Source organism: Gallus gallus, chromosome 3 (assembly GCF_016699485.2).
Source record: "Gallus gallus isolate bGalGal1 chromosome 3, bGalGal1.mat.broiler.GRCg7b, whole genome shotgun sequence".
NCBI lineage: Eukaryota > Metazoa > Chordata > Aves > Galliformes > Phasianidae > Gallus > Gallus gallus.
The window spans coordinates 60,457,431-60,482,968 of NC_052534.1; the positions used below are offsets into that span (position 1 = coordinate 60,457,431).

The 25,538-nt window shown below is 36.2% G+C and overlaps 1 protein-coding gene across 1 annotated transcript in view; it reads left to right on the forward strand.

The window, feature by feature from the left end:
* The first annotated feature begins 14,970 nt into the window (after positions 1 to 14,970).
* The window catches only part of TRDN (triadin), a 208,455-nt gene continuing 197,887 nt past the window's right edge, over positions 14,971 to 25,538 (forward strand). The window contains exon 1 of the mRNA XM_040697502.2: positions 14,971 to 15,179. Coding sequence (XP_040553436.2) covers positions 14,984 to 15,179 — 196 coding nt within the window. The 5' untranslated portion in view covers positions 14,971 to 14,983. The remainder of the gene's footprint in view (positions 15,180 to 25,538) is intronic.

Here is a 25,538-nt window from a genome sequence, read left to right on the forward strand (position 1 = left end):
AGAATAAAAAATTATTCCCCAAACACACCTTTGATAAATTCATATCCAGGAATCCTTCAGTGACCATTCATTGTCATTCTGAATCTGACTTCTGTAGATGAAGGCAGATGGAAGAGCACAGACTCCACCCTGGGGAAGTCCTACATGGTCTCTGGAATGGCCTTTGAGAAGGACTCTGCGGTCAACTGCAGGGCTGCTGAGCCCTAGGCATGCTCCAAAATGGAAAAATCACAGCTATATGTGAATACCTAAATAGAGTCTTAGAATACAGTTTTTCAGCCATTATATTCTTAGTTATGTCCACATACTACGAAGATTAAGATATCTTGGGATATAGAATGGATTTCACAGATTTCTGACTTTTCTCACTAAATTATTAAGTTACGTGTAATTTGTTTTTATATTATCTGCATGGGAACTTCTGAAGTTTTTCATACATAATTCAAAAATTGGGTAACTGGTGACGTGTGGAATCAAACTCTATAACCATAAAGTAGTTATAAAATCAGGTATGTTTAATCAATGCTGTGCAGATGCCAGGTGCAAAGGGGATAGCTCCTCTTAACTTGCACACCATCAGGAAAAAGTGTGCTACAGATATAGGCTGAATTAATATATAATCAGCAGTTTTCAGGAATTCGGATACGTATTCGTTACATTCCTGAGAACCCATTAGCATGTGGTCCCTTTGCCCCTCGCACATATGTAGTGAGTTGTGAGGGTCTCCTCCTGGTGGTCGTGTGATGAAGGCTCATTGTCTTCCTTGTGAAGGCTTGTAGTCTTCCTCGCTGTAAACTTCTGACCCCGCAGGAGGGGCACCCCCCAAACCAGTTTCAGCTTGCACTGTGGACATCTAATCACCTCACTGCTGGATGTCCTCGGACTGTTTTCAAGCTCTTATCTTTATGGCCTTCATCCCCCTTGTTATTCCAGACCCAGTGTCTGCGAAGTGTTTGCAGTCCCTTATTCTTCTAACTCTCACTACATAAACTCTCTATTTACCCCTATAGCAGTTACTGTGAAGCCCCTTTCCCTTTTTTTGCTGTGGGGACCTTCTCTCTTTTACTGCAGGGTCCTTCTCTCATCCTTCACTGGTAATACAAATACTACAATTCTGGCCATTAGTATCACCGTCTTAGTCCTTCTAAATCTTCAGTTACAGTAGAAAATACGGTTCTTATTAGAATCTATTAAACTAAGTGTTTGCTGCTCAAATTCATCTACTTCAGTCATTTGCATATACAGGCCAGCAAACACTAGAAACTGAAAGTAGTAGCATAGTGGGTTTTTTTTTGTTGTTGTAATTTTTGTTTTTGTTTGGTTTTTGGGTTTTTGTTTTTTTTTGGCAGGTAAGTAATTTTTTCAAGTAATAGAGGAGGTATCTGGCTAATTATTAGCAATAAAACTTTCCCTTGAGTCAAGAAGTTCAAGTACTCATTTGCATCACTTTCTTTCTTTACATTTTTCTTCTCTTTCTTTCTTCCTTTCATTGTTTTTTCTTTTCTTTTCTTTCCTTTTCTTTTCTTTTCTTTTCTTTTCTTTTCTTTTCTTTTCTTTTCTTTTCTTTTCTTTTCTTTTCTTTTCTTTTCTTTTCTTTTCTTTTCTTTTCTTTTCTTTTCTTTTCTTTTCTTTTCTTTTCTTTTCTTTTCTTTTCTTTTCTTTTCTTTTCTTTCTCTTCCTTCCTTTCTTTCCTTGTTTCTTTTTCATTCCTTCTTTCTTTTTATCTTTTCCTAGAATTAAAGATCTTTTATACAGAGATGGGAGAAATATGAATACATATAGTTCTTTAAAAATGACATATTTTCAGGATGAAGGTTGAAACTACAACACAATTTTTGGAGAAAACCACTGGTACCCATTTATCTATGACTAATGTGTTGCAATGATCAGTAAAAAGATGCACTAATGAAATAACAGCTCTCTTAATCACTTGATTAAAGTTGCAAAAGGGCTGTATGCAAGGGGCTGTGAGCCAAATTAACATCTGGCACATTATAAGAATAGAAAAAGGATAACTGAAGCTAAGTGGATGTCTTTGCAACTGAAAATTATGTTTCTCCTGTGATTATTTAAATTTATATTCTGAATTTTTTGAATTGTTTTTTTTTTTTTTTCTTTAAAATTGTACAGGAAAGTAAGCATGTGTTTTGAGGAAAAATAGACAAGGAAATTATTTGTGAGTAGAACTGATCCTGTGACAAGCTTAACTCTGCCATGAAACATCAAATGCATGTAGTTCTTACTAGATAATCTGAACTAAGGCTGATAAAACATTTTTCTTAAATGTTTGTTGAAGTGCAAAGACTAGATCAATGGAATAATTAGAAATGGTGTGATGGCCTGAGACCCAAGAAATCTGTGTTGTGTTCCAAATATAACTGTTTAGTAACTGCATGTAATTATACATTCCACTCTGTGTATCTCATACCTGAAAGTGGCAGTCAGTAAAGTTATCTCATGTCACAGAACTTTGAGAACCACCCATGAAAAGCAAACTGTAAGGGACATGAGTTATGGCGAATGTTTGCAAATTTTCCACAATTTAGTTTTTATTAATCATAAAAGCTCAGAGTTATGTGTAGCGAAGAATATGATGTGCCAGCTGTATAGGGGATTTATTTCTGGGTTCTGACAGAAAAACATTATGCTAGATTCGGAAGAAGTACTATTTTCTGCCATCTTCAGTGAAAGAAGCAACTTCAAGAAAGTAAATGGGGCCACCTTTCATATTTCCATGCATGAGACGCAGGTTGAAAAGAGATAACAGGACCGCTGGACCCTGTCAAACATTGTCTCTGAAAGCTACTGAGACTGTATATTAATTAGGATTTGTCAAGTTTGATCATACACAGTGAGCTGTGCCTCTAAAGAATTCCAGTTTGTTATGGTGCCTTCTCAGAATTTATTTATGGTTGCCTTATCTTGTTATTAAAATTGAAAACACTGAATTTGAGGGTGGAAATGCTCACTGGTGAGAAGTGCTACAACAAATTATCTCTATAAAATCCTCCCCAAAATCTGCTTCTCTAGCGGATTTTTTTTCTTATTCCTTTCAATTATTAAAAGCCTTAAAAACCTTAAAAACCTCTTTCTGAATATTTTTTAATTGATTGAAATCTCACTAAATTTTCTTGATTCAAGATTTCCCCAAACTTGTAGACAGCCTGGTGAGTTACTGCTTAACACATTTTTAATCTGTATTCTTTCCAGCTGTCACACAACAGTCTTCTGTAATCTGGGTACAAAATGTAAGCACTAATGCAAACATGATGATTATTATTAGTGTTCTGGTAATCTCATAAATATGATTCAGAGGTAGAAATACATTTTTTTTACACTTTACATATGAAAGGTGTGAGATTTTTATAAAAGCAGCTCCTTCTATTTTATGATTTGTTAAAAAAAATAAAAAAGAAAATTAAAAAAGGAAAGGAAAGGAAAAAGGAAAAAAAACACTTTCTGATTTTCTTTTTCTTTTTTTTTTTCCATAAAGCCTATTGTTCAGAACTCTGAAATTCTGCTTTTTTTTGCAGAAGGATATGATGGACATTATCTGGAATGCATCCCTTAAGATCATCCGTACAGTGATAAGACAGAAAATGAGTATGAAACCCAGTTGTTAGCATTTACTGAGATGCTATTTATATCTTGGATTAAAAACTGCTTGGAATGCCTGGGGGAATCATTATCATGGGTTAATCAAATTCTCTGTTGTGTGCCATTAGTTAATTATTTTTCCCTTTTTTTTATATATATTAAAATTTAAGGGAGTTTCCTAAGAGGTGTATTATTCTATAGGTCTCTCTCTTATTTGGCATTTCCATGCACTTTTCAAGATTTGCATCTATTTTACTTTGTATTTTGTTTAGTTTGATTTAACATTAATTGTTCGTGAGATGGCTTGATGCATGAATATTAGATTATGACAACTGACAATCTAGCAAAATTAATGTTCACACATATGACATATTCCATACTGTGAATATTATTTATTTTATGCATTAGAAGCAAAAAGATCATCAAGAAAACCAAGAGAGAAGAAAAATGGATCTTGTCTATTTGGTGTTAGTTCATCCCCAAACTGATTCCACTTTTTTGAGGTAGGTAGAATCTGAGGCTGATCATGCATTAGGGTTGTATAAACTCCAGGACCAGACTGAAGATAATTTCTGTGACTCAGCAATTAAGGAAAACAGCTGTGGATAGGCTTCTTACAACCTTTATGGCAGACCTGAACTATGCTGGGGACAGACATCAATAGAGCATGGCAGGCATGTTATTAATCTGGGCCATGCCAATATCTATAATAGGGACAATTGGAGATGAGCAGAAAAAGATTTAGGCTGTCTTCTAGGACAGGTGTACAGGGATTACACAAATCCCCAAATTAGTATGCATCTGGAAAGAAAGTTGCCATGCATCTTTTAAAGATTTTCAGTTTTTGTCAAAACTTGGCGGTCTGTGGTTAATTCCATAGTTAGACCTTGGAAAGCTGTTCAGAACATGTATACTAGTGCTTATCTTTTACAATGTATAGTATGATTGCTGTGGAGAGCAAATTCTTCTTCTTAGGTTCCTGTTGTTTTTCTTCTGTCCCAATTCCTGTTCAAACAAGGAAGTCAAGTGACACTACTTTTTATATTTAGGCAATTGCTACTGTTACGGAACTAACAAATACTATCTGCAATGGCTTCATAAAACTGACCCTTCTTACCTCTGTAAGTTGCACTTTGTTACCTTGGCTCAAAATAGAGAAAGCAAGTAGTCCATGCCTGTTTTTCCTAGATTTCCTGTTCACTGTGGATCTCTGAACATGTTTAATAAAGTCTGATCTTTTGCAAATGGCTCAGCCACAAGCTATGCTGCAAAACTGTGACAGGGAGCTAGGAATCCATCCCCTATATTCTCTGGTCTGTATGTGGGACATTCAGCAGCTGATGCTGACTGGTGATGACTACTCTGTCTGAACTCTATCTCCACCAATGAACCCCTCATACCAGCTCACTGTGAAATGAGTTGGTATGGAGGAGGAACAGCTGAATGATACGATTTGTTCTCCAGAGTGACCAAAAAAAATATACAGTAATTTACTCAAAGCTAACATATCTTCAGTATTGCAGAATCATCATAGAATGGCTCAGAATGGAAGGGACCTTAAACTACCTCTGGTTCCATACCTCCTCCTGTGAATTACTAAATCAGACACTAAACCAGGTTGTCCAACCTGGCCTTGAACACCATGTGTAACATAGCTTTCCTGATCCTATATCTGTACATCTAGAAGGCATCCCTGTATTCTTCCCGGACCACATTTCCCTGCTTTTACTGTCAATCTTGAGCAGCAAATGGAAAATATGAAGAATTTTGATCTAACCTGTAAGAAAGGTCCAGTGCTAAAATATTCTCAGTTCAGAGCACTGAAAAGACATAACAGAGATTTATTTCATTCATAGCAAAATACTCATTCTCTCTTTTTCATATTTTACCTTTTCCTTGACTAGTTCTATTCATTGGAATGTAAGGACAGGATTCTAGTGGACTAGATAATACAGCTATTAATGAAAAATATTAGATCGAACTTTATCTGGACAGGAAATAGCAAAATAATGTAGTTTTGATATTATTGGGAGAAGAAAACAAACAAACAAAAATCTCTCTTTTATATGTGCTTTATTTGCCTGCTTATTCAAAAAACAATCCAAAATATTTACTCTTTTCAAGTTTGTGGACTCAAACACATATCTAATAATTTTAGTAAAGGATACAAAAGTTATTTCATATTCTTTTCTGCTTAAGTTATATATCACAAAATTCCACTTGTGGTTGAGTCACACCATGGAGAACATGAGAAATTAGGGTGCTTCAAGTTCTATAGATTTTTTTTTTTTTCATGTCTGTCATTGCTTTTCTGTGTTCTAGCTACTTAGAACTGAACATCTGGTAGTCACTAACACATGAAAAATGAATTTCTTCTTTCTCAAGCTGTTATCTTCTTTAACTAGAGAATTTAAAAATGTCATAAGAAAAGCCCACTGGAAATACAATTTGTTGTCTAATTAAGAATGCAAAAGGATTGACTTTAGAGATGTCATTTGGACACTGATACAGTATTTGAAGCAATGTAAATGTTTTGCTTTCCATGAACCCTAGCAAACTTTAACCCATTTTTCCTAGCTAGTTTTCACTGAACCTCTGGACATAGTAAACTGTTTTCTCTAACAGATGTGCAGACGCAGGGGATAGAACAACTTCCCTCCAATGTGAATGCCCATCGTTCCCTGCTACCATGTTCCTTAATATCTCCACTGTTATCTAAAACTGCTCTTCATTACAATCTGACTTCAATAACTTAAGAAATTGCATTTATCTACTCCTTTCTGGAGGCATTCCCAGCAATAAGTGCTGTGAAGTGTATGTGATGGTACTGCTCCTTTACTTTCTCTAATGATTAGAAATTGTGATGCCAATCCTGTTACACTGAAATAAACGATTTTTAACCTCTTTGATGTCTTTCTTTAAATTCACAGAAGCCTGGTTGTGGAATACACTTTGATGATGTGCTCTACAGTTCTAAACTTTAATGAGGTCAGGGAAAGTCTTTTCCTCTTCATCTGCAACTAACTTCTGTTAGGGTAAAGTGAACACTGGTGGAAGCCATTTTAAATGGATGATCTGCTAGCAGTTAGAGAGCAGTATTACCCCTAGCTAGGGAGAAACATTTGGGAGAAAGCATCTACAACTACCTGTCACATTTTCTTGCACGTAATATGTGTAAGGATACAATTTTTTTTCCTTCACCAAGGAATGAGTGCAAAAACTAGACAATGAAAACAAGAACACTGGTCTATTCAGGAATATGTGGTTGTGAACATGGAAGAGAGTGTTTTAGGATCAGCCTGGTACCTTGCAATTCCTCTTTGCTCAGATCTCTCAGCTTAGTTTTCATAGATTGTCCTTGTCCATAGTCAGGTTTACAAATCTCTTCCAAAGAGCACATCTTAGCGCTGCATTTGATTTTTTTTATGATGAAGGTTTGCAGGATTCTTTCTTTTTCTGGAAATGAAAGATTCCGGTGTCTGTTCCTTCTGTACTTCTCTCCCACTCTCTGATGCCATGTACAGAAATGAGGGCTCTGTTGCAGGATGGTGAAACTCACTTATTTAAAGAAACGCTAAGCAAGCTCTTCCCGGTTTAAGTTTGGAGCAATACAAGGTAACAATGAAATCCCTTGAGGGCAAGAATGCATTTCAGTTAGAGCTAGCAGCTAATGGTCAACAGTGACCTGACAACAGGCAACTGAAAATTAATCCTTTGTCTTCAAATTTTCTTTTGAAGTCCCTGTAACACTTAACTTCCATTTTAGTTGGATTAGAAGTTACAATAAAAATAAGAAAAATTTAGAAAAAATCCAGAATTTCACTCCAGTTCTAACCACCAGAGACCAAAATGAATAGACCATAGCAGATAGGAGGAAAATGACTTAGTCATTAGTTTATGAAAATTAATAGAATTGTTTATATTCAGTTCTCAAATATCCCTAGACAGTTTCAGCCAAACAGTCTGTGCATATCTAAAGCAGAGAGAGAAATACAGCATACTTTTTTGTTGTTGTTGTTTTTAATTTTATTTTAGGAAGAAATTCAGCAGAACTAAATCAACTCATGAACTCATTTTATCTTGGTGAAAAGAAGTGAATGTCAAATGAAAGCTTCAGCAATTTCTGCAACCATCTAATTACTAAAATAATTAATAAAATTTACAATAGAAACCTTGTCAATATCAGTACACTCAGAGTCATAAGAATGTTTTGAGTCATGGGTAACTTATATTCATAGGGATCTGCAGTCCCTAGAGAAGGCTTTAAATGCAGCACAAAGCCACACAACTGTTATTTAATGGAATATTTCTATTTATAACAATTCTCATGAAAGCTTTTTTTCCCTCTTTCCAAGCAAGTGTATGATAGCACTAAATTGTCACATGGGTATACTAACAGCACTACTCATCCACATTATAGTTTAATAATGGTACATTTCAGCTCCTTCCAGAGAAAGAAGGAATAGGTTCATAGGTCCCTTTGGTCTTGATATGCAGAGTGTTGTTATGTTTCATTGCTAGACTATTTAACTCTTTGTGATGAAAGATGGTCATTGCTCAGTACAGCTGACTAGATGTACTATAGCAATCTTTTTCTACATTGTTTTTTTTTCTTATTTCCCATCACTGACCATCAGTGCTCCAGCACTTGATTCAGAATGCTAAATCATTCCTTCTTGAGTAGATTTTCATTTGATTTTTGTCAATCTCTTTTAATTAGGCTCAAATTTGAACATAGAATCATCCATAACTCATGTTCAGATTTTTTTTCTTCAAGGAGATTTGATGGTGAGCACTGAAGTGACTGTGCTGAATCACTAAAATGAAAAGAGTGGAAACACTGATGCGACTGTCTCATAAATTAGGCAAGCTATCAAAACAGTTGGAAGCAGGTAAGCATGAGAAAATGGTGAAGGTTTCAAAGGACAGAAGGATTACTGGATCCATATTTTTCTTTGGTAGAAAGGGACAAAGATGGAAACTGGAAGAACCAGTATTTTGTGGCTTGTGATTTTGGACCTTACTTATATTCATCATCACATCTCCCATTGTTACTGGAGATTCCACAGGAACTAAAGAAACTATATAAAGAAACTATAGTGTCTCTATAAGAACACCGTAACCACAGAGGTATATGCAGTGAAGCTGTCAATTCTTATCCAGAGAGAAGCTGTTTGTCAGAATTCGGCCCTAACGCATTGTTATTACTCAAGTAACCTATGCCTCAGTTGAGGTGTATCTGGTAAGAAATAGTACCTGGAGACTCACAAGGGGAGAAAGACCTTCATCTGATGTTGCTTGTATTTGGTGAAAATCTGCAGCAGGAGTTTGCTGATGAAAACTTTATGAACTGCATGAAATTAATGCATTCTGGCATCTCTTCTACCACCAAGAAAATGCAAGCTTAGGCTAACTATTGACATAAGTAAAGACATTTTGTGTTTTGCTAATCACCTTCTGCCTATGCAAACATGCCTAAGGAAACTGCACTGCTTATCTCTGATGACTCTTGCAAGACAAAAGCAATCTGTTTCTATTCATCAACCCACGGATAAGGTAATCCACCTGTTTCTCATTCATCTAAGAAATATATCCTTCTGGGAAATAGGGAGTTTTCATGGGACTAACGGAGATCAGCATGGTAGCAGACTGGTAGTTCTTTACAGACATCAACTGCCTCTCGTACGAGATCTCCCAAAAAAATAATATTAAAACCTCTTAGAGCCAGATGAAGTAAGTCTGTAGAGTCACGCAGAATTACTTGCCAGCCTCTTCTAGTCTATGCATTCACAGCAACCCACTCAAACTGCTAGAGCAGAATGGGGTAGTCCTATGAGAAATGCTGGGGGAATATTTTCCTTTAGTATTCTTTGGTGCTAGATGGAACTAAAGAAAAAAAAAGATAAATGCTAAGAATTTTTAATAAAGATTTTGAGACAGAATGGTGAGATAACGTCAGGAACAGTCTAGATTCATTTCAAGCTCAATGGCACAATCAATTGTACATTGTACTGATTTAGGAGTAGTTTGAAAATCTGCAAGACAAAAGATCAAATTTGTGAATGCTATGTTTTCTAGGAGAAAATGAAAGAGAAAATATACTGTCATTTTACAAATTATTTGTAAAGGAAACTTTTGTAATCAAGTATGTGTGTCTTTTTTTTTTTTAGTAAAAAAAGTGAATTCTACTGCTAACAAGTCATCTAATGTAATGATAGTAGAATTCTCCAAAATATGGAGAAGGTTTCAACATTTGCCAGTATAGAAAAGTAGGTTAGATGTTAAACTGAAGCAGCTGGATTTTCTTGATAAAATCTGAACAAAGAACTAATATTTTGGCTACAAACAAATTTTTAGCAGCAGTAGAATCATACCAGTCTGCTTCCACTGTGTATCCTTTTTTTCTGCCATTCTTTTGGTATTTCCTTCGACAACAGGGACAGCCAGTTTACTTCTATACTGGACTGTGTATCTTTTACTGCTCTTTTTATTGATATATATCTGAGAATTTTTATTTTATTATTTTTTCTTTTTGCAAAACCAGCACGTGAACTTCACATCAGCCAAATATTAAATAAGCAAAGGAGGTGTTTTGTTTCTGTTACTGGTTTGTCTTGTTTCATTGGGAACACAAGGAATCTAACACCAGATTATCTTAAAAGGATTAGGTAGGTAGCAGAAAGTTACAAATTCTGCATTTCCTTTGTCTTTTTTCAGGTCAGAAATAATAGGATAAATGTGTGTGCTGCTCTTATCACGCATACACTAGTATATGATGTCCTTTTGGTTTTGCATTTTGACATTCATGCTTTCTAAACAAGCATTCCCATACAAGTAAGTGATTCTTCAATTCTGATCTCAGTGGCTACAAAATACTGGGCTTTCTGTCAGTAGTGATCAAGTGTAAGCAGCAGTCATCTCTTGTAAGACCCAGTAAAGCTCTAATTGCCACTGGAATTCTTCCACCTTAATAATATATAATTAAGGTGGAGGAACAATATACCATTATGTACCTGTCAGAACACTCAGACAAAGTGTTTCTATCACCAATGGCCCATTTGAACAGCCTCAAAATGTGCTCTTATTCTCCATAACATGACTATGGACAGTACAAGGAACAAGCTATATATATTTAATTTTGCCCCACTAGTTGTGAATGCAAAAATATCTTGATTTGAAAGGAGAAACTTTAGAAAGTCTTCCAAGACTGAAGTGTTCATACAAATCACTGTGTTAATTATATATCCCCAAAATTATGCAAATAGTCTTTTTAGTGGTGAATTAATCAATTTTAATCACTTGAAAAATAGCTTGTGTTTTTTTTTTAATATAAAAATGTGTCAGACTGTTTAAAATTCTCATGGTGAGCTTATATTTAACAGCGCTGTTTTATTTCCTTTTAATAGTGACAGATGAGAACTCCCTATGTTATTTTGGTGTTGAGCAACAGACGCAGTAGGTGATTGCAGGTGTAAACTTCTTCCACTGGGTTCCAGATTCTTGTAAAGATCGATAAAGCAACAGTTTATATTTCACATGTTTGTGTTTCATTTTAGATGCCTTTACCACAACAGCCTAACTAAAAAATGTGCATTAAAACCTCTTCTTCAGAGCTGTGGATATAAGTTGCTCTCTTATCTGAAAGGATAGCAGAAAATAAATCTCAGAATAAGGACATAGGAATGCACCTGGATCAGAACTTATCATTTGTAAATTGTTTGATATACCCAGATCTGTTTACTACAGATGCGTGTATGTCAAAATTCTCTGATGAATGGTAGCACAATTCTAGGTATTGAGATGACTGGCTCTCAATTCTCCCTGTGCCTGCCCCCAGCTTGGCTGTAGCAATAGATCTGCTCTATCAAGCACATCTAGCTACAGACCTAGGAACAACATGCTGCTACTGTTCAAGTTGTACTTATCATATCTGGGATCCTTACTGAATTATTGACTCCCAGAATGTCCAAATATTTTTACTTTTATGATTGACATAGCCAGAACCCCACAAAGCTAGCCAGTCATTACAAGGCCATGTCTCAAAATGTTTTAGAAAGTGTCAATAGAAATTTTTATGAATCTTCTCAGCCCAGATTTTACCAGCATGCATGATCAAAAGCTCCAACTCGATATTCAGACAGAAGTGAAGCAATGTAACAATTCCCATTTCCACAGTATTCCAGTGCTTATGCAGTGGCTACCTGCCATCAGGATCTAATCAAGTCATAAATGAAAATATTTAGTGTAGTACTATTGTGAAAACTAAATTTCTAGAAAATCTATAGAAATATTATTGGTATCGGGGCGGGGGGGGGGGGGGGGGGGGGGGGAAGAGGGGGGTCAGGGGATGAAGCTGGGGAATGTATTTTGCACAGAAGTGTTCATTTTCTTTCTTTCAGTAACAATGATTAGGTACATGGCTGCTTCTCTGTGAAGTTACCAGCTACACTTTATTGTGAACTAACCACAGGATTATTTTACGGTATGTTTGTAATGGTCCAAGGAAGTGTAAAACAAACTATTTAGGAAATTAAACTGAAATCTGGAAGCCATTGTCTTGATACGCACAGTTATGGAAATAAAATTCAATTTTGTGGCATATTCAATTTTGTGTACAATAATATTGTAGCAGTAAACAAAGTATGAGAGCAAGATTTACAAATAAATGTTACAGAAATATTACACGTGCTTTCACTTTGAGATTAACAAATAAGAAAGGACTTGATCTTTAAAGCGTATGGCATGTGTTCATGCATTCCTTCCAAAACATGACTGAATTTTTTTTTTTTGGTATGTTTTGCATTTGCTGAAAGATGTTTGGTGCAAGGATTGACAAAAATTAAGTGAATAAAATGATTTTTTTCAGAGTTACCACATCATATTTATGTTTTCATTTAATCTCTTGAGTTTACAATTATTGATTACATATTCAATGCAAGTATACATGCAATGCAAGCATGTAATCTGCATTCAGTTTTCTAAATTTCTTGCAGTTCTTACTTGCTTTAACTGAGATGCATAATGATCTAAAAATTAGGCTCTGATTGGGTTGAGTGAGTACGAGGTTTCTCAGTGCCAGGGCCTCTCCAGGAATTTATTAGCAACAGGTGATAGAAATCTTCCTCAATCCTTGTTGCAGTGGGAGAGAAACTGCTTTCTTCAAAATATTCTTGTTTATCATCCATGACATCTGTTTCATTAGGCACCGAGGAAGATAAATTTTTAAAGGAATACATGATTTGCTCTGTCGGTGCCACTCCGCTTAGAAGCAGCAGAATGGAAAACGTACTCCTTCATGGATTACTTCTTGAAACAGCACCAGATAATTACTAGGAATAATACCCATAGCTAAGTATTTTTCATGTGATATCAAACACATATCATAGGGGACAGGTACGCTGTACCATAAATGAACTTAAATTTCTATTTTTGTTCTTTATAAAGCACTTTATATTCCCTCCCAGTTATGTTTTACTGCTAGCATACAAGTGAAGACTGTATTTTAGATTTACCTGGACACAATACCACTGCCATTGAAGCGGTACAACATAAAATATGGGGATTTTTTTTCTGTGTTGCAGACTGTATTCAGTTTAGTTCCTTGAGCATTAGATATTGCTCTTCTTACGAACTCTGACAAAAATTTTGTAGGATCTTTTTCTGCCTTCTTGGGACAGGACTTTTCAGAATGTCTAACTTATCCATGCTGCACTCTTAAAATAGTTTATGAGAAATCTTTCTGAAATACTTTTGATCTTCTATACGGTATTTTATTCAGGAACGAGCCCACACACCTTTGTCTGATTCACTCTGATCAAAAGGAACAGTGTGAAAGAGTCTGTAAGCTGGTCTTCAGACCTGAAGGTGAAGTAAAGCTGACAACCTGGAGGAACCCTTTGCACACAGGCAGGACTAAGAAATTTCAATAAATGCTAGTGATGAAACCCTAACTGCCCAGCAATGACTGACACAGATGTTATTTTTGCAGATAACAGTCTTATGGTACATGAAGCATTAGTCATATCTTCTAAATAATTCAAGAGAATATTAATATCCTCCAACCGCCTTGGACTTAAGAGTGACAGGTGTGTTTAAATTACCTTCTGGGAAAAAAACATTAACAACAACAACAACCAACAGACTATTCAAGACATGAATTTACTTCAGAACCACCACATTTAAGTACCTGATCCTCCACAACTTTTGATCCAAAGGGAAAGTTTGATATACCTTACATGGCCAGACAAGTCAAAAGAGACTTTGGTCTCTTTCTAGTACGTACTGATGGAAATCTCTTAGGAGGAAAAACTTGTATTAGTGTGGAATGGGAGAGCTGGAAAGGGTCCTCTGAGTGATTTAAAAAGACTGTGAGGATTCAGTCTGCCAGTGACCTTTCCTGATTTCAGTCAGGGAACTGTTGTAACAAATGAGAGTTAAAAAGAGCTAATAAAACAAATGTGCTGGTGGGCAGAGTGGTGTCAGGAGGACCTGTTTGACAAATGTTGTTAAGGGAGCCGGAGGCATGCCTTTTTCAGAGACGGACTGTATGTTAGGCTGACAAGGAAGGGAGAATGGGACTGTGCTCCTGCTTGTGGCATGCACCTTGCACTGCCTCTGCCTTACCTCCCCCAAGGGTGCACAGCACCCAGACTTCCTCATGCAGCTCTTTGCAGAATAAGAGATGTAAATGGGATCATGAATATTAGCATGACGTTGGTGATGTGTGAAAGATAAGCATGCTGGTTGGTTGTTCTCTTCTTGCTTTTGTGTAGGTTTGATGCCATGTTGCTTTCACTACTACTGCAGCCTACCCAGTGTTGTGTTTCTCAGCTGTCATGCTTTGTTTCATAGATGTAGAAGAGAGAATACTTTTTGTTTTTACTCTGCAGTGTGGAGTAATACTGCTATATCTGCCTTCTGTAGAAATTAAGTAAAACTCTAGTTACCTTCCCTCTCTGAAACAAACAAACAAACAAAAAAACCACCTTCACTTTCAGTTGTCTGTTACCTAAGTAACAAGAAACACAGCTTCTCCTTGTTCATCATTAGGAAACACTGTGAGACGGAGTGAAATCCTAACATCAGGCTATGGTTGTATCACAAATCCTCTCACCAGGCATGAATGAGAGCATGTTTGAACTATCTCAATGGTTCAAAAAAGGAGAACAGCAAATGATCACAGAATAAAATCTTTCAGATACGAGGGATGTAAAATGGGATTTTATGGCCAAATACCCACTTCAGAAAATGTTTACAAATTTAACATACAAAGTAAACACATAATTATTTCCAACACCCATAGAAAAACCATTAGCACAAACCTCTGTAACTGGAGGCCAAATCCCCTTTATGAAGAAACCCATGTACCCATCTGGGTTGCTTTAGGATGGCACTTCACTCTTCAGGCACAAGCTGCCAGCAGCTCCTTGGCAGCTGCAGCCCATGCCAGCTGTACCAGGGCTGCCCACAATTTCCTCAGGCCCTGGGAATGCGATCAGAAGCTTCCAAAAGTCCCCGGTGTCCTTGCCTTGCTGTCCAAGCCCTGGAGACGCAGCTGAGGACATTCTGCTTTGTGTCTCTAGGTAACTTTTTATTTTCATTTAAGCAGTAAATTTGGAAAGAGCAATGGTTTTGCTATCTCTTCAGTACCATTGCATTCTTTTGTGTTCAAACTGTTTTCTGCTATTCCAGGGAGGCAGAAGGAGGACTAAGAAGGACATAGTAAGTCTTTGCGGTATTTGCTGTACAAACAAATATTCTTTATGGTTTGTATTAGAAAGTTGACTTGGACATATGTTGGAGCTTAAGCAGGAATCTGATGTGATTGACAGTGACAAATGGTGACGTACTATTCAAGGAAAATTAGTATATACCTGCTATGATGAGTGTTAAAGGCATCAATGTTCAAGTTTATTTCTCCTTTGAAAAGATCCTTTATTTTTCAGAAATACTTTCTTCAGTGCAGTTGCAGCTGTAAGCACTAACAGGGTTGAATTAACTAATTCATATCTTTTACTCATGCTCTCTAAAAAGTCTAAATAGCCTAATGAAAAATCTGTTTCAGTTTTCTTTTTAAGGAGTGATAACAGTGATAATAACAAAGCAGGTCCTTCATCTGCAATTCTGACTTTGATCTGCCCAAGACTGTGGCTTGAATAAGGAAGAAAAAAAGAGGAAACAGAAAGAAAAATTATAGATATTGTCAAAACAAAAATATTTTTCCTTTAATATTCTATATTTTTATAAAATTGTGTGATGCCATGCAATTTATTTCCTATCGCTGATAGTTGCCAAGAATTTTGCCTTCTTTATACCTTTTTCTCCTTTCTTCTGTATTGATCTCTCTCTGAATACTTGTGACAAATAACAGATGCCAGTGTCCTTGAGAATTTTCTAGCACAGATTTGTGTACTGTTCAGTGGAAGGCTAACTTTGTGGCACAGAAATGGTTAATCACAGCTGCAGCCTTTTGTATTACATGAGTTGAAGAATTATTTTCAATTGGAAATAGCTGCCAGTTCTCTTCCAGGAGCTGATATCTATGCCATCTATAGAAATGCATAACTGTACCAAGTTCTGATATTCCAGGGAAAACATGGACTTCGAAAGTGTAGAAAGATCTTCTGTAAATAACAGCACAGGACACACAAAAGTTTCTTCATGACCACTTAGAGATACAATCTGAATCACACACAGGGAGGACATCTAGGAGAAGTTCTACCAATTTGCAGGAAATGGTTAAGACATACAAATTTCATTATCTAAGCCTATTTCCACAGTGCTAGAAATAGGTTTAGCCTAGCAAATTCTTTTTATCCACTGAACCCAAATCCTTCTTCTTAGAAGAGCTAGGGAAGAATTAAAATCTGGTACTCCTGAGACCTTGGCTGGAATTATTTATGAGGGGTATCTTTTGCTAATATGACTAAGGGGGACAAGTCATAGCCTGTGTGCCTAAGAACACATAATCTTTAGCTCAATATAACATAACATAATATAACTTAATGGAATGTAAAATAACATAACAACATGCCACAAGCAGAAGATAAGTAACTACATGAAAATAAGGTGAGGCTTCCCCTTGTTTGTCAAGGTCAGACTAAGTAGACAGTCTTGAGCAACCCCAGTAGACATTACTCTAGTGAAGATATGAAGAGTATTAATTTTACCCCATTTTTTTTTTCAAGGTACTTAGCACAACAACATGTATTTGTCTTTTTGGACTGCTTTTGTCAGTACGCTCAAATATGAGCATATCTGGAAAAATACATATATATATTTAATGCTTGTTGCTGCAGATTTTTTTTTTTAGGAGTAAGGTCTGAGACAAACTTGAAAGGTTTCAGTGTAAATTTGGAGTTGGATCTGAATTTTGGAGCTCAGAAGCAACTCAATACATATATTTGTGTGATGAATGAGGGCTGCTTTAAAAGTAATGTTCCCTATTTTATTATGTTGGCCCATGATATCTATGGCAGTAGATGTTGAACTTTCCTGCCAATATCCCGTGACATGTTGTTGCCACATGACAGATGGCAACAGAGGGGTGGTCAGACAGAACGGCATCTGACAGGGAAGTGCAGATGAAGCAAAGGTGTGTCACTGAATTCCTCCATTTGGAAAAAATGGCACCCACTGACATTCATCAATACCTGCTGAACATTGATGGAGACCAAACAGTAGCTGTGAGCACAGTAAGGCAGTGCATGGTGCACTTCAGCAGAGTAGTGACAGCAACAGTGGTCACCTCTTGTGGTGCAGATTTTTACAAGCGTGTCATGCAGGCTCTTGTTCATCGTTGTCAGAAATGCATACCTTATAGTGGTGGTTATTTTGAAAAAGAGTGTTTTACAGCTGAGGATATGCTCTATCAAATAGTGTTGCACTCTTTGTTTGTGTTGTAGTTTCCATGGAAATTAATAAGTGGTACTACTTTTGGAGGGATCTACATACTTCTGACTCTTGTGCTTTTAGAATAGGAAATTGTTTTCAAACAAAGTTTTGAAAAAAACGTCTTTTTTTTTTTCACCTATTCTCAAACAAAAATATATCAGAAGGCATGTAGTCACCTTTCTTTGAAAGAGTATTTTTGACCAGGAAGCACTTCAAGTTTGCTAGGATGTTAGAACTCTTCTTAATATTATGTCAAAGGCAGCCCACGTTTCTATTATTTGACTACTGCTATATTCTGTACACCATTAACTTTGGATGCAAGTTTTTCTATGGAAAAAGACTATTAAAGTGACTTTCTGACATTACACATTAAAAAGGATTCAGTTTCACGTATACCTTCTTCACTACTCTGAAGGCTCTCTGTGAAAATTTCCTAGATATAAAAGTAAAGCCATAGGTATTGTAGTAACAAAATATCTATTTAAAATAGCAAGAATAAAGTATATTAAATAAAAAAAAACAAGGCACAAAATATGGAATTGCTAAATCTCATCCAAACTCATCTAAGTTGACATGCTGCAATAGATGCCCTTCCTGAACTTAGCTCGTAGTATCACAGTAGAGTTAGAGAAAACACACCTGAACAAGGAAAGTTGCTCCATACCACTCTTTCTTCACTGTCTCTCTACACATATATCAGAGATAAGATGTCTTGTAGCAACCTTGTTTCCCGGGTTTCAAACAGTCTTATAATCAGTGGACCTTATTAGATGTTAGAGATGGTTAATCATAATGTCACGCTCAGACTGAAGATACTTCAGCAATTTGGTAGTATTATGTATAACTGGGAGTATTGTCTATAGTAAAGTGGGTCAGTATCATATATATTTTCTTCTGTATCTGCTGACTTTTTATCATGTAGCTTTTGAGAAAATTCTTTCTGTGAAACCTAACCTGTGAAATGTCCCTTAATGAGTATGGACTGACAAGGTGATGTGACCCCAGTGTACCTGTCAGCTGTCCCCCAGCAAAGGTTGATTTGAATTCAGAGCAGTCTTCCTACAGAGAGAGACAATCTTAATTGTATTCTGCACTCATTTGTCAGTAGTTCATGTTAAATGTAGGACAGATCTACCATTGTGTTCAATTAATTGTCTCCTACACATTAAAGAAGGAGTTTATAAGTATTATGTATCTAACTCTCACTGAAAAATGATTCACACTTATTTATCAGAAGGTTTCCAATTTATGGTTTATAAGAATGTTTAAATGTTGCCAAATTTAATCACAATCAGATATTATACCTAGATCTTTTTTGTTCTATGTCTATAGTATATCCAGAATAACTCTAATTTTGTCATATTGATTCCCAAAATCTAGCAACTCTCATTCATAAAACTGTGAAAAAAACGCAATTATTTTAGAGTTTTATTAATGCTCCATAGAAGGTCAAAACAACTATATCTCTGACTAACCACAAGGGCATCAGAATCTGAATCTGAATCTGTTTTAAAATGAAAAACAGAGTCTTCTCACCACAGCTGAATGAAAGTCTCACTTCTAAGTAACAGACAAAAAAATCAACAATAAAAAAGAGTGGAAATTCCTAGCTCAGAGGAAGCCATCCAATACCACCCAAAATACTAATATTTTTTTCTTCATGAGTACATAGTACATGAGTACTACCAACAGATGTAATTCAAATCCTCTATTTGCTTCTGCATGTGTCTTTATTATTCACTGGATTGAGTGCCAGACACTCCCTCTCTAGCTTTACACCTCCATCCCATATTTGTTCTTATCAGATAATTGCTGACTATTTCTGATTACAACATACTCCCAGGATTCATCAGATGTATGGGAGATAAGGTTAAGTATCTTGTTTATGACCCTGCAGTGCAGAGCATGCACTAAAATATCAAATCTTTTGCTTTTGCTTAGTTTGATTTTGTAGTGCTGAACTCCAAGAATTCCTCAGTAACGCATTAGAAGACAAGCTCAAATTTCATTCTAAATTTTCTTGTTGACCAACAGTTTTATTTAATGCTTCCTTGAATCAGTACAAAAGACTTCCCTCTTGATGCTCAGTAATTCAATGTGATGTATTGTCTTCCTCTGTTCCCTTTTTAATAAGGTGGCAACCCAAGAATCATCTCATAAAATATCTGTTTTACAACATCTACTTTGATTATATGAACAACATAACTTTTTCCAGCGAAAGTCATTTTGCATTTTTGTGATTTTGTGATTCATCTAAAAACAGGATTTTATAGTACAGCCTTTGAAACAGTAAATCTCAGACTCTTTCTAAAATAAAATATTCAAATAAATAAATGATTTTATTTGATTCATTAGTACTTTCACTGAAATACACATTATCTGAGATCAAGGCACATGGTTACATACAGACATTTGTAGCAACATACAGCTGCTGTTAGTAAGACTTTTTTCTCTACTCAGGAAGCCATAAAGAGAAATCTTTATTTTGTTTGTATTCAACACAGACTTTTATATCTCAAGAATCTGGCATGAGAAGGGACTCAAGCCAAGAGCATTTCCCTATTGTGTCTGAGACCTGATGGGAAGAAAATGAAGAGAGATTTTGTGAGTCCAAGTTTGAATATTACTTGTAAGAACCAAAGTAATTTTATATTTTCTGTTTTTGTTATGGTTAAAAATATGACCAAGGAGGGAAAAATGACATTTTATATAAGTAGATGTCCTATCAAATTAAACAGCGATGGATCTCACCAAAATGCATTCTGTGTCAGCTTACATACTTTACTTTGTGGGTTGAAGATCTGTACAGATATTCTCTTGGCCTTCTGTATAATGTGGATTTCGCAGCTAAGCATTTAAGAAACTCCTAAATTTGAGCCAGATGATAAACTTCAGATTTTAACAAAACCTTTAACAACGCCTAAACTTAGTTTGAGAATTTCTCTTGCCTAACCATTTAAAGAAGAAATATAATGTCCGCTATAATTTTCAGATGATGAATCATATGGGTCGTGAACAAACAACAGCAGAACATTGTTTACCTGGTTCTTTGTATTTTTGTGAACTCTGATTACCTCCAATAAATGTTACACCCATCTGCCTTGACTTTGACCTCCCTAGTGGGTACAAATAGAACTTCCAATGCAGTTGCCTAGAGCTATACTTTTTGTAAGGTATTCTGTGTACTATAGCTTTAGCGTCCTTCCAGAGTGAATGTTTTGCATCTAGAAAGAATGCAGAGGTAGCAGAAACTGCCAAGGAATTCTCTTTCTGGCCACTGGGCTGATGTGTAAAATTGATTTCCAGATGGATTCTCTCACTTCCTCTGCTCTTATATTTTGGTTTCAGAATATCAGTCTGTGCATGAGGGGATGGCAAAAAATAGCAGCAAAGGAAATAAGGTATGGAGGCAAGAGGGCAAGTGGCAGGAGCTGAAATGGCAACAGTGAAGGAGAGACAACACATACAGTCATACAAGCATATATGGCTGTATATAGTCCACGTTTCAGGATCTTCCTACATAAAGACAAAATTCTGGCATGAATGTTTTCTTCAGTTTTCTCTTATTATATACCCTAACTAAGCATTTATTACTTTATTTGAATATTAATACAAATGGAAGCAATCTTGACTTTGCAATATTTATTAGCTCTTTGCTTGGGGTGTTTGGCTGAGGCAATATTCCTCCCATCTCAAGCTAGTAGCTTAGCTGTCAAAATACAGGTGACACAACATATGTAATTGTTCACATAAAATGGAATTAATCCAGCTGAAGACAGAGAAGTAATTAAGGACAAAGGCTTTGTTTTAATATCACGCATCCTAACACAGTTTACTAACCACTGAGCTATCGAGGACTGCTGTTCTGTTGGTGTGAATATAATTCCACAGAAAATTTAGGTTTTCATGAAAGAGCATTTTTCAAATGAAGATTTATTTCTAAAATGTTTTTGTCAGCCATAGTGAAGACAGGGTAAAGGAGTGAAGGGAGAGACAGGAGTATGATCAGAAACCATTGAATACTGAGCACCAAGTAATCAAAAATTAGTGTAACAAATTTCATGAGGAAGAATAAGGGGAATTGAGCATTGCCTCTGAGCTTTGGCTAGAAAAAAAAGGCTATTATTTTCTGATTTGTGTCAGGTTTGAAATGTGACAAGGCAGAAGGAAAAGTCCTGAATGGTGACTGTAAACCTCTATTCAGTGAGCCTTCATTTCTGTCTCTTGTGTCCTGGATAAAGAGATTCCCTTCCTTGTACTTTGCCACAGAGCCAGGTGCTTATATCTCCTGGAGGGAAGATGAGAAGTGCAAATGCCAGCCTCCATAGCAGAGAAGAGCCGACTATAGGTTCCCTAGTAAGAACTGTTTAAGATGGTTTCTGATTTCATGTGATGATGACATTTATATAGAAGCATGCTGGCTTGGGGGCACTTTTCTGCTGATTTCACTTTCAGGCTCTGCCCACACACATAATTCCACAAGTGTGAAATTGTAAGCAATGTACTGAATAGATTGCTCAAGTTTTTAAATTATTCTCGTTACAATTGTTAGTGTTTTTATTCTTCTAAGTTTGTTTTCAGCTTTATAAAAACTTGTTTATAATCACCAATATTCTGTACTAAATTTAATGTTTCCTATGAATTAGACCTGTGAAAAATCTATTTTGCTTAATATTTTTGCATTTTACTTTGATGAATTTACAGCATATAAGCTATTTATACTTTCAAAAGTGTTCAGTAATACTTAGGGGAACTTCACAAGTATGTACATTAATGTCAGCATATCAAGCCTTCAAAAAAATCAAAATAAAAAAATTAACAATTTCATAGGTTTAAAATGGTGTCTTTATTATTTCTGTAACCGTGATTAAGAATCAAAGTGGAGAAAATTACCTAAATTTACCCTCCCCCTTAGTCAGCAGTAAGCTGCGTAGGACCCTCCCCAAACCAAATAAGGCCAGGAAGAATGTGCTAAGCATTGAGTGTGCTAAGAATAAAGTTGAGCTGGGGTGGATAAGGTTACTTTGAACTCCATATTTCATGTTTCCTGACATACCCCCAAAGAACAACAATTATGTTAGTGAGGCTGCAGGAGCATTAAACAGCTCTTTCCCAATTCTTTTGTTTTTTGCTGCCTCTCCATGCTTTCCTTTCCCGTTTAGAGATGAGCCTTTCCGCTGTTTGTTTGCCATGTGCATGGTTCTTAGGATATTAGAAAAAACATGCTGAAGACTCACTGGGAGGCATGGCTATTTTTGTTAGAAGCTGATACTTAAGACTGAGCTTGAAGTATTGCTGCAGGACGGCCTGAGGTTGCTCGGGGAGGGCAGGAGTCTGCAGAGGAAAGAGAAAGTTCAGAGGGGCACAAAAGAAGAACGAACAGAATTAGAAAAAGTGGAGGACCTCCCTCCTGTTCATTCTGCAGCTCCTGCAAGAGCGAGCAACCCGGAGGTATTATCTAAGCTGCCACTGTAGATCTTGACCTTTTTAACAGAGTATCTCTTACCATCATCATCATGGCCGAGGTTACAGCAGAAGGTACGGTAACTATTTTCAAATATAATTAACCAAAAGCGATATGTGCTTTGACAGTGCAATTGAGCTGGTGTGTCAATATGATTTACTGCTCTTAGAATACAGTGCTTTCACTCCAGGATCTGTTTGTTAGGTTGCTTTCTTCTTCTCTTTCTTCTCTTTGGGTTGTGGGTTTTTTGTTGTTGTTGTTGTTGTTGTTGTTTTTTCACTCGTAGACAGAATTTTTACCAGTTACAGAAGCAAGTTCTTTGTGCACCTCTAAAAATAACGTTAGTCTCATGTGCAGAGCAGCTCCATTGGAGTGATACAAAAAGAAGGAATGCCTGAATGCCAGGTGTTTTCACCCTTAACTGTTTTCTCAGGTAAATCATCAGTAGTCCTTTATGGGCAGAACTTTTCCCAGGGATAAACAAGGGAGCTTAGTGTGGTGGCCCTGGTTTTTTATGGAGCTCAGAGTATTTGTGAACTTCACATCAGGTTACTGCAGGGTAAAAGCTACCAGTTCTTCAGCCCTTATCCAGGTACACTTCTAAAAGAGTCAGTGAAAGTTGTACTGAAATAATTATGCCAGTTAGGCCTGCAAGAAAGAAAGGCAGTTGTATTAACCTATAAATACATATTCTACTCTATGAATATTTCATGTACTTTAATATTTCCTGGCCATTCATATTTAAATAACATTTTAGATGCATAACAATATTTTATCAACCGCAGTGAGACAGAATATATTTAAAACGCAACCTTCTTTAATACTATTTTTTTTTCAGTTGAATTTAATTCCTGTCTCTTTATTTCAGTGTGGATTACTCCTTGTTTATCCAAACTTAATAATGACACCACAAAAAACAAACAAAAACCCTACAAACAAACAAAAACCACAGAAGTTTAAAACAGTCTTCTGAAAGTTATTTTAATTCTACTTCTCAAGTTTATGTGCATTTCAGTGTATCAAAGTTGTACTTTTCATCTTACATTTTTCATTATTATTTTTAAGAGGATCTGTATTAAGCAGTATTATAGAGTGAACCAAATTGTCTTCTAAAAATTCATGCTAGGGATATGTCAAACTGTACAATCCTTGTCTGATGTCTGCTTAACTGCAGCAAGGAGACATTGTGGGGATGATTTTTTGATCACCAGTTAGATGGATCTATAAAGCACTTCTGGCTACAAACACTGCCAAAACAGGTGGCTCTGTATTACAGCCCTAATCCGAATGCTTGCATTAGTTTATCTGGAATTTCTTAATCAGATCTGTTGGAAACATTGGTTACTTTGTAGCTGTTATCAGGAAATCTATGAAATTATATTTGTTTTCCAAAATGTATACATTAACACCATCAATGCTAGATGAACATTGTGGAATTACTTCTTGCAAGGCTCTCCAAGCCAAACAGAGCATCAAATAACAAGATTCTTTGAAATTCATAGCAAGCATAAAAGACTTTTCAGTCTGAAAGTGACTTTTCAATAACTGAGCTAATCAAAGAAAGAAGATAAAAGATCCTAAAAGAAAATAAAACATGGGACCTGAAAATGTTTTTACAGTGTTTACGAGTGCTCCTTAGCTGTCATACTGCGTGTCTGCCTGTTTTTTTGTCTGTGCAAAGTAGTAGACTTCAGGTGACAAGAGGCATCAATCAGCCCTCAGTACCTGACCTTCAGCAGGACAGGCAAATTCACCAGAGACTAGTTGTTGTTGTTCTGTATATTTGGAATTGGCTTATGTTGATTGGCTGATTTTTAAACTTCATCCACGAGATGGAAATTGTACTTGGTAGAAAACTAAGAATTCAGTCTGGGACTAACGTTCCACTACAATTTATTTTCCTCTGGGTCTACTCCTGGCAGTCATAAAGCAGTCTGAAAGTTCAGATCTGAAATTCAGCTAAAATTCACTTACAGTTTTGGCAAACAAAAAAAGTATGTCTTGCTTTATATAATGCCTTTTTCATTTTTTTTCTTTTTTTTTTTTTTTCTCATACTACATCCCAATCTGTGATTTGCTCAGGTCTTAATGATTTCTTTAAAATCCTTGCTCAAAGTGGTTGAAATTCTAACCTCTGTTTTATAATGTCAGCCACATCTCACTCTTTGTCCCTGGAGTACCATTCTGACATATCAGAGAGCACAATACTACAGCAATGTGTAAGGAAGCATGCAGGCTTTGGGTCTGCCATGGCCAGTGCGGCTGCTGGTTTAGGGAGGCGGTTCAGCCTGGACATACTGATACCATTGACACACATCTCAAGATATCTTGTTCTGACAGCCAATGCCATGGCCTATGTATGGTAGGCAGATACATTGGCTTGATAGGGTGCTCTTTCAGGTTGACCTCACTGTAATGACAATGACAAAATTTCACTTAAAAATGTATTCACAAAGCAATGACTCCTTGAACTGTAAGACACATATGCTGCCTCTACATTATTGTAATCACAAATTGCATGATGTTCAGATTTACTGGTGAAGTATACCTGGCGAAAAGCAAAAAGTAATCTGTGAAGACAGCA